A 10,505-nucleotide genomic window follows, 5' to 3' on the forward strand; every position below is an offset into this window, starting at 1 on the left:
GTAGCGGTTACCTACTTCATTGTGTTTAGAGACCATTATCTAAAAAAGGAAAAATTAACACAGAAATTGTTAAGTAATGACTTCTCATTTTATGATTACGGGTAACATTGGGGGAATAGAAAAATAAATTTAGGTAAATCGAGTCACTTCTAATATGTTTGTTTGTTTGTTTTAGAAGGGTGGGAGGTAATCATCTTCGAACGAGACGTCTTCGTATAATGACGATCGAACCTCGCCCGCCTTCGGCGGGCTCGTTTGATCGTTCAATTATACTACGACGTCTCGTTCTCAATGATTACATGTAGAAATTCAGAGCTTGTTTTAATTTTTTTTTTAATTTAAACTTTTTTTTTTTTTTTTTTTAAGGAACAATGTATCATATTCATATCACTTAAGAATGGAGAATGCAAAGGTGTCCTTATCAGTATTAATTGGCCTATTATAGAATTTATTGAAAGTATTTGACTTCTTAGACCATCCCGCTGTGCGTCTGATAGTATCGATATCGACACCTTTGCTAAAGGTCTTGGAAACGGCAGCATGTTTGGTACTATAAGCTGAAAAAATATCTGTGTCAACTCCAGCTTTCTTCAAAAAAGCTTTAATCCAATGAGATAGAGTTTGAGCTGTTATCGGTTTATGTGGTTTAACATTGGAAATAAACAGATTTTTGCGATCTCCCCTAATTGGTTTCGTTATCTCTAGATATTTTAACAAGGACTTGGCTACACATAAACGCTCATTATCTTTCAAAAAAGGTAACACCATGTTGGGCTGAAAATTTCCAGGTTTTGAAGTTTTAATTAAAGATGGGATTCTAATTTCAATTTGTGACTCTGTGAAGATAATATTATCAATATCAATTACAGCCATTGTTTGTAAGCGATGTGCAGTGGTGAGGACAAGCAGGGTAGCTGTTTTTCCTGCTAATTCCTTCAATTGCAATGAATCATTGTTTGGAAGCTCTTGTATGAAATCCAGAACCTTATCAACATTCCATGTTGTCTCGTATTTTGGTTTTGTAGGGCGTTTTTTGAAAACACCGCGCATGAAACGCGAGATCAACTTGTCACTTGAAAACTGCTGTGCTGTGATAAGTGCTATTGCTGACTTATCGGAGTTTAGAGTTCCATACTTCGCACCCTCTTGGAACCGTTTAGTGAGAAACTCAATTATTATCGAGGTGTTCGTGTTGAACATATCGTGGCCCTTTTCCTTTGTGAAAGAATACCACTGTTTCAGGGAACATTCATACTGTTTCAAGGTTGATGAAGATACTGAGTTCACCATCAACTCAGCTGCTGCCTCAGTGAGTCCTTTATTTAGAAATGCTTTCCTGATAATCTCCCGGCCACCAATGAAAGTGTTCTCGCTAGAGGGTGCGTTTTGGACCTACAAGGAGAATTTAATAGGTTTTTATTTGGCTTAAAAATTATCGGCGAACTTCTGAGCAGCAATTTGAATAGGGGGTACCACGGCTGAGATGACCAATAAGGTACTACAACTACACCTTCCACTTCATCTGCAATGAATTTTTTTAGTGTTGGCAAAATGAGTGCAAAAGGGGGGAATGCGTAAGGTTTCTCTCTTTGCCATGGTATAGTAAAGGCATCTACTTTAAAAACCTCTGGGTTTGGATATCTTGCGCAAAATTTGTCAACTTTCCTGTTCTCGAAAGTGGCAAATAAATCGATGCTAAATGGACCAAATTTATTATGGATTTTTTGGAATGCTTTATCAAAGAGTTCCCACTCTGTGTCCATGTTTGTGATCCTAGATGCTGTGTCTGCATGGATATTATCCTTCGAAGCGATATACGTCGCGTATATCCAAATACCTCGTTCCTCACACCACAGCCATATTTTTCGGGCCAATTCACTCAGTATCGGGAACTGAACACCGCCGGTTTTATTTACATACGCAATAGCAGTCGTGTTATCCAGTCTCAGTAGAACCTCGCAATTTCGTAAATTATGAGCAAATGATTTGAGAGCAATGAAGGCCGCTAACAACTCTAAATAATTTATGTGTCGCTTTTTTTCCCCTTGATTCCAAAAATCACTAGCCGATTGATCATTAGAATATGCACCCCAGCCCGTCAAAGAGGCATCAGAGAAAATCTCAGCTACAAAATTCGACTTTCGAATTGGGTTGATACCAATTTGACTGTGAATTTTCCACCAATCGAGATCCTCTTTTAAGTTGTCTTTAATCAACATTTTTGCCTCATAGTTATCGTCATTTATTAGTAACACCAGGAATTTTGCTCTTTCTAATCTTTTAGAGTGGACAAGACCGTAGGCCACTGCTGGGCACGCAGCATTCAGAACTCCTAGTAACTGAGCGTATTCTCTAATTTTACAAGATTTCCCTACAGTAAACTCTTTTAGTAACTTATTTATTTGGATTTTCTTTTTATCAGTCAACTCAATAGTGTAATTAATCGAATTAATTGTAAAACCCAGAAATTTACACTTTTTTGAAGGAATTAGTGAACTTTTTTCCTCATTTATCACAAAGCCAAGTTTTTCTAATAACTCTCTAGCTTCCAATATGCTATATTTACAATTTTTGACTCTTTTGGCAGTAAAAAACATATCATCCAAATAAATTATCATTAGAATACCCCTCTCTCTTAAAATCCTTACTACAGGTTTCATAATCTTCGTGAAAACATATGGGCTTAAACTTAAGCCAAATGGAAGACACCTAAATTGATATAGCTTATTTTTAAAAACAAAACGGAGATATTTTCTGCTGTCTTCAGAGACTGGAACCGTTAAATAAGCATCCTTGAGATCGACTGTTGTCATGAAAGCCTCCGGAATTAGCAAATTTTTTACTGATCGGATGTCCTCCATTTTAAAATGGGGTGCGTCAATAAACTTATTTAACTTTTTCAAGTTTAGTATAAATCGATAGGCGCCATCTAGCTTTGGTACCAAAAAAATTGAAGACAAGAATTGTCCTTCACATGGCTCGCATTCCTCAATTGAATTTTTGAGTAATAAATTTTTAATTTCTAACTCTAATTGAGCTGATTCCTCCTCACTCCAAGATTGCCGCTCAGGAGGTTTATTTTGATAAGGACTCTTTTCGAATTGTATAGAGTAACCCTCTACGGCATTTAAAACATAACTATCTGTCGTTATTTTTCTCCATTCCTCATGAAAAAATCTCAATCTACCTCCTATTTGTCTTACCTCCTCTACTTCTTGCTGAACTCCTTCGATGGTTTGCTCTTCTCCCGACTGGTCTGATTCGGTCGATATTGTGTCCTCGACTTGAATCGGAGGAAGGGTTTCTTGTAGTAGCCGCCCGTCTGCCGGTACTGGGCAGACGGGCCTCTCCAGTTTTCCTGTGAGCGTTGGAGGGGTTTTTTGGTAACTTTATGAACCGCCTTAAGACTGTTGCAGGCACTCTCAACTGTCTTTACCTCCTTGATCTGATCAGCCAACTTATCACCGAAAAGCCATTCACCTGGAGACAGAGAGTCCACTAGTGGCTTAACACTTTTCTTCATTATGGGAGTAATGAAGGACGCTCTGGCTTTTGAATGCTGTCGAAAAACGTCGATCAACAGTTTCCCTGTGTCACTTAAATATTCAATCAATTTTATTTGATCCACACCTTCTTCTGGATCCTCGAGTAAAAGTGACACTGCAGCCGCCAGTGATGTAATAGCTGTACCTACACATTCCTGTGTATCGGTAAAATGTTGATCTCTTTTCTTCGAAATTTTAGTCATTGCTGGTATGATTTCTACGTTGATTTTTGGAGCTTGAGTGTACAATTCCCCTGTTCGAGGAAATTTTTTTAGCAAAACTTTTTTAGCCTCCTCTGGCAAGCCGAATTTCATAATCTCTTTCCAACGGTTAACAACTTCTGGATGTAGCTTAACTGCGTTCTCTTTAGAAGCAGTGGGATCCTCTCCCAACAAGTTGAGAATATCTACTAACCCATCGTGTTCAGGATCGTCTTGTTCAGACGTTGGCGTCAAATTTGAGTCGTCTTACGACCGCCATCTTGGGTATCTATCACGAGTTCTTGTCCCACAATGGGTGGAACATTTTCCTTATTGGAAGTGGCATCTCTAACCGAAAATAACCTCATACTTACCACATTCAGGTATGATTTTTTTTTTGTGGAGTTATTTGAACATGTTTTCTAGAAATACCCTTATTGGGTCTGCCATAATTTCGTTTGGAAAATGCCTTTACTTTTCGTGTGGAAAAAGTAAATTTTTTGGCAGTTAATACCCTTGTTGGGTCGGTAAATTTCGTTTGGAAAATGCCTTTACTTTTCGTGTGGAAAAAGTAAATTTTTTGGCAGTTAATACCCTTGTTGGGTCGGCAAATTTCGTTTGGAAAATGCCTTTACTTTTCGTATGGAAAAAGTAAATTTTTTACCTGTGGAAATTGTATCGCTGTTGCTTCCTTTGTCCTTTTGGGCTAACAGACCGTTGATGAAAGAAGTGAGGTTATTTAGTTGAGATTGCATTTTCTTGTATTTCTCGTCAGATCTACTTCGCTTTTGATCACGGGATCTCGAACGAGATCTCGAAATTGATCGAGACCGTTTTCTCTTCTTATCTTTTCCCATTTTTAATCCGAGCAACTCTTTATTTTCAATAAATATTGCCCGTTAGTACTTTACGTGTGTTTCGTTGGGCACAACGAACAACAATGAAGTAGGTAACCGCTACACTCAAAGGAGTGGCGCTGAAAGCAGGAAATTCGAATTTTTAGTTCTCTAAACGTTGTGGACTTGGGCATAGCTGGCGCTACTACATGTAATCATTGAGAACGAGACGTCGTAGTATAATAACACAATATCGTTTAACTGAATACTAGAGATGGGATCGTCCGATGAATCGGATTGAACTGCAGTGGAATGTCGTAGATATGTCCACTATAAAATGCATTACCTCCGGGATACGTCCTCTATCTTTGTGATGAACTATATTCCTTACTGACAAGCATTCTATTATACAGGGTGGGGAAAAAGTATGGAAGCAAACAATTATTTCCGAAACTATTCATTTTTCGACAAAATGTCTTAGACATAATTTTTATGGTATGAAAAGATGTATTATGTGACATAGACGGCATGACCTTGAAATGACCCTTACGAGCTGCATACAAATAACGTAAAAAATTTCAAATGGAACTCGTCAGTTTTTGTTACAGATTCTTGTAGCTGATGTCGAAACGTTTACAAAACACTGCATATGAGCCCCATTCCCTTAAAAACACTCCCAGTTACGAAACAATTGTGATACAAACAATTTGTATGCACATTGACATTGCTTACTGATTTCACATCATGATGTTCAGTTGCGTCCACTAATAACATGTAATTGTACCTGTTGTTATATGATACACTGTCTATGAGTATTCATAGATTTTTTTGGTTTCTTGATCATCGCTACCTTATTTATTATTATCATTTATTTTATCCTTAAAAAAGTAGTGTCAATTGGCATACAAGTTTCGGATATTGTGTTTTGAAAATTTGCTATTTTTGTCGTTTTCTATTATAGGAATTGTTACTGATTTTCATTTCTGTAATTTCAAATGTTATTTTCCCGATTAACAGAACGAGAGCGAATATCGCTGTTGATGATGCGTGGTTGGGGTGAGAATGAAAGAACTCACGATGAAGTTACAGTTTTGTTTAATGAAACTTTTCGAATCGGACAACCGGGCATAGTAAGATCTACCGTTGCTAAGACAATTCAACGATTTAATGAAACAGGTTCCGTAAAGGATAAGCCAAAAGTAGGAAATACGAATTATCACAATTGTTTCGTAACTGGGAGTGTTTTTAAGGGAATGGGGCTCATATACAGTGTTTTGTAAACGTTTCGACATCAGCTACAAGAATCTGTAACAAAAACTGACGAGTTCCATTTGAAATTTTTTACGTTATTTGTATGCAGCTCGTAAGGGTCATTTCAAGGTCATGCCGTCTATGCCACATAATACATCTTTTCATACCATAAAAATTATGTCTAAGACATTTTGTCGAAAAATGAATAGTTTCGGAAATAATTGTTTGCTTCCATACTTTTTCCCCACCCTGTATATTGCGCACACAATCATCGATCATATATCAATTTATTGATGCTATTACATTGCGTTCTCTTTCTGTTGCTATACAACAATTCTATCTTATATGATGTGTTATTCCTTTTAGAAAAAGTCGTGTTATGTCATTTGACAAATCGACACATTGACAGAGCAGCCAAAATGAATGATTTATATAACTTTATAGTATAACTAATCTTGTGCAAGTTTATTATACTCCCAAAGCATTAAGCCTATCAAAAATTATGTATTGCAAATTATGCGCCATATTATGTGGATAAAACTCAAACAACACTTTTATATGACCTACCATTTCAGTTAGTGCTTACAGAAATGCAACAGAAAATAAGCAATTTTTGTGTCATAATGTATTAAAAAAAGTGCTATAAAATTTAAGCACAAGTTCGTGGTATAAACAAATTTTAAGCATTTTGTTAGCACAATACGTCAACAAAAATTAAATTAAAATTGAACATACATGATATCATCTGACATCAATAAAATATCAGAAATCGAACTCATTTACAAGCACAACGTGACGGTAAAAATGTGATAAAAATTGAACATGAGTTACCATATCAAAAAATTACTAATTGTAAGATTAATAAGAACACAACAGAAACATGACATCGTTTGTAATCATAAAATGATAAAATCGCAGCAATATTAATATCAATATGTAAATGTTTTTCTTATTATTTTGATATTAAAATATATTTTGATATTTTAAAATGTGTGTAATGGAGAGTGGCTAACATAATAAGAGTATAATGTAATTTTATTATTTTTATTACATAAATCTTTACAAGAATAAGTATTGGGTTGGCAACTAAGTAACTGCGGTTTTTTTAACAAAACAAAGGACAATTTTTTCATGGAATAAGATAATTTTATTTAATAATGTATTGTCCATTTTTATCAATAACCTCTTGCCATTTTTCAAGCAGCATCATAATTCGACGTTCATAAAATTTTCGATTTTTATCGGTAAAAAACTGAACTAAGCGCGACTTGACATCATTATTGAAAGTTTTACCATTCAAAAAGTTTTGTAAAGCCCGAAACAAATAGTAATTCGATGATGCAAGGTCAGGACTATACGGTGGATGTATCAAAATTTCCTATCCAAGCTCTTTCAATTTCAGGTGAATCGTCAAAGATGTGTGGGATCTGGCGTTATCGTGATGGAAGACGACGCCTTTTTTATTGATCAATTCTGGTCGCTTTTCTTGAATTGCATTGTTCAGTTTGGTTAATTGTTCAATGTACACATTTGAATCTTGATCGTCTGGTCTGCGTGGTAAAATCTCAAAGTAGACAATTCCTTTGTAATCTCACCAACTGACAACATGATCTTTTGATGAAACCAATTTTGACACTGCCATTTTTTTAAGGCTTCGTCACCATACACAGCACATAACTTTTGATGAACTTTTGATGCGTTTTTCCTTTGCTTAAGTAAAAAAGCAAAATATATCGAAAGTGTTCGTTTTGCTTTTCCATTTTTCGATGCCAAATAAAAACTACACAACCGATCAACACAATTTTTTTACAGAATGTTAATTGGAATACGAACTGTCAAACAACAATATGAGCTTGACATTTGAAATATGTGAACATATCCAAAATTCAATTAACACTATCAATGAGATTCCCAATTACTTAGTTGCCAATCCAATACAATCTATGTACAGGGACTCGCATTAATATTTGGATAATATAGGAGATATTACTGTTATATTTGCTTATAAATGTAATGTTAACGAGGTAATTGTATCATGTATTAAAGTGAACATCGTCATTGGAAAAAATATAAATTTTATTTATTTAATATACTGTTACGTCCAGGCCCAAGGGAGGATGGGCCGAAGGAAGGGCGTAACACTTGTATTCCGAGAACAGGTGCCTTAAGGACAAGTGTCTCGGGTCGAGCGAGCCTGCGAGAGGGCCAAAGATAGGTCAACGACCACAAGGGTTGATTTTATGCTATTTCTGGTCCGAATGCCCGCTCGACGGTGCCCTCTTTGGTAAAGGAACTTAATCCTTTTTACCCGGGACGGGACCAAGTGCGATTCAGGAGCATGGGTGATGAGGGGGAATCGATTGAGTTGAATGCGAAAGAATAAATTTAATTGAATTTATTGTACATGAAAAAAGAAATTATATAAACATTTTGATTATAATTCTTTACGATCTAATACAATATTAAGTGTGTGTGTGTGTGTGTGTGTGCGTGTGCGTGCGTGCGGGTGTGTGTGTGTGTGCGTGTGCGTGTGCGTGTGGGTGTGTGCGTCGAAGGGGATCTAGTTAAGGTCGGGAGGATATCTTTCTCGAAAATATTCTATGGGTAAGGCGATGGGTTTATCGGTGAAAGGAGTAAAGCAGGAGATGGAAATAGCGGAAGGGCCGGTGCGAAGAAAGGCCTTAAGGGTTGGAATGTGTATGAGGTCAGGGCCCAAGGTGAATTGTCCTGGAAGGATGGGGTACGTGTACGGAGGGTAGGTTAAGCCGAAAATTACAACGACGTTCCGATCGCTAAAATCAATGTCGGAGAAGATAGGGGGAGAAAGAGCGGGAAGAGAGAAGAGATGAGAATCTGGGACCGGTACGTGTAGAAAGAAAGGGTGATAACGGTGAGAAATCAGGCGGATGGTCAGCTTGCGTGTCGTACACAGGAGAGTAACTGAGAGGAAGAGTTCCAGGAAGCAGATACGGGAAATAATTAGGGGGAGAAGTTTGAGGGGACGGATATGAGGAGTCTCGCGTATCTCCTTGGATATTTAAGAAAATTCGGGTGATGGGAAGATTTGTGTTTATTTCATTTAAGTCTAGTATGAACGAAGGGTCGGCAACAGCCCGAGCCAGTAATCGACGGGTACGACGATTGCAACGGTATCTGAGCCGCTTTGCTTGGGCTCTAGTGGAGTTCCTCGAAGCGGGTTCCACTAGGGAAGCGATTACAATAAGTAAAGGAAGTAGATGGGAGGAGGGAAAGTTCGTAAATAAAAGGAAAGACTTAATGTGCAATTTCATTGACGCTAAAAAGTAGCGTCAATGAAATTGCACCTTTACTATTTGTAGAAAACGAGAACAAGTTGACAGTAATTGTTGCTGGACCCCCTTGACGTCGAAGATGACAAAATATTTGCGCTGACTCGATACTGTTAATTACTTGTCGAATACGAGAACAAGGTGATAGTAACTGTTGCTGGGCCCCCTTGGCGTCGAAGATGACAAGATATTTGCACTGACTCGATACTGTTAATCTCGATATAATAATGATAGTAATGATAGTAATGAATATCACGAAGGCTTGAGGAATATTTTTACAAGTGTCGATTTATCCGAAGTTCGCGCTTATATATCGTTTTGGATTACCCTCTCCCAACGTGAGGAATAAGGGAAGTTGACGAATAGAAACGCTTGTTAGATTTCCATGGTCTCCTCCCTGCCCCTACTTATACATTTTAGAACAAATGTAACAAGTCAGAATTTTATTACATTCGTTCGCGAATAGGAGAGCATCTTCCAAAACGGGGGACTTAGGATTCTCTGTATCGGAGGTGGTAGTAATTTATGCTTTGCAGATGCATCTGCTAAAGACAAAGGATGACTTTTACTACCCCGAAATAAAAATGGGTACGTGTCGCGACATCCATCACTCGCGTTTCATGAATAGTTTCTTTTATTTTCTATAGCTTCTTTAGATTTTATGAGTTTTTAAGTGATCAGAAAATATCAAATTCGTCTGACTGACTGGCGCCTTAGTTAACCGGATGCTACTCTTTATAGCCCGTTAATATCTAACGTCATTTTGGAGCATTTACTGAGAATCCCACTTCAATTTAACTGTCATTAACGATTTTGGTCGTGCACGTGTGCACCAGATACGGGAAAGAAAAGAATCGTGAACTACCCTGGACGTAACAATACATATGTTTGTAAATAATAAAGTATAAGTGAAATAATATACAAATTTTATGTCGTAAAAATATTCGAACAGTAAACAAATTACTTTCGTATGAAATGCTTATTTAAAAAATATTATAGTGAATATTAATACGTTGGAAAACTATTTTGTTTAATAACTTCGTGTAATCGCTTTAGTATATTAGAAATAACTTTTTCTAAATATTCCTGCATAATACAGTTCCACTCTTCTATTAAATGTTGTTTTAATTCTGGTGTTGTTCTTATGGGCATTTCTCGAATTTACGATATTACGATCTAATTGTTCCCATAAATTTTCAATGGGATTTAAATCCAGCGATTGAGAAGGTGGATGCAGCACTTTAGAACAATTATATAGTAAATACTCTTGTACTATTTTTGATTTATGTTTCGGATCATTGTCTTGATAATATTTAAATGTATCACATATCTTCATATAAACAGCAGTTTTGATTAAATTCTGTT

General features: G+C 36.7%; 1 protein-coding gene across 1 annotated transcript; it reads right to left on the reverse strand.

Annotated features, from left to right (window-relative positions):
• Positions 1-387: 387 nt before the first annotated feature.
• On the reverse strand, positions 388-2,219 carry LOC105253405. Its single transcript, XM_011261437.2, has 2 exons — positions 1,626-2,219; positions 388-1,392 (listed from the first exon to the last, which is right to left on the reverse strand). The coding sequence occupies exons 1-2, from the start codon at positions 2,217-2,219 to the stop codon at positions 388-390; spliced, it is 1,599 nt and encodes a 532-aa protein (XP_011259739.2).
• Positions 2,220-10,505: the final 8,286 nt, after the last annotated feature.

This window comes from Camponotus floridanus, unplaced genomic scaffold, assembly GCF_003227725.1.
Source record: "Camponotus floridanus strain SB8 unplaced genomic scaffold, Cflo_v7.5 scaffold130, whole genome shotgun sequence".
Classification (NCBI taxonomy): Eukaryota; Metazoa; Arthropoda; class Insecta; order Hymenoptera; family Formicidae; genus Camponotus; species Camponotus floridanus.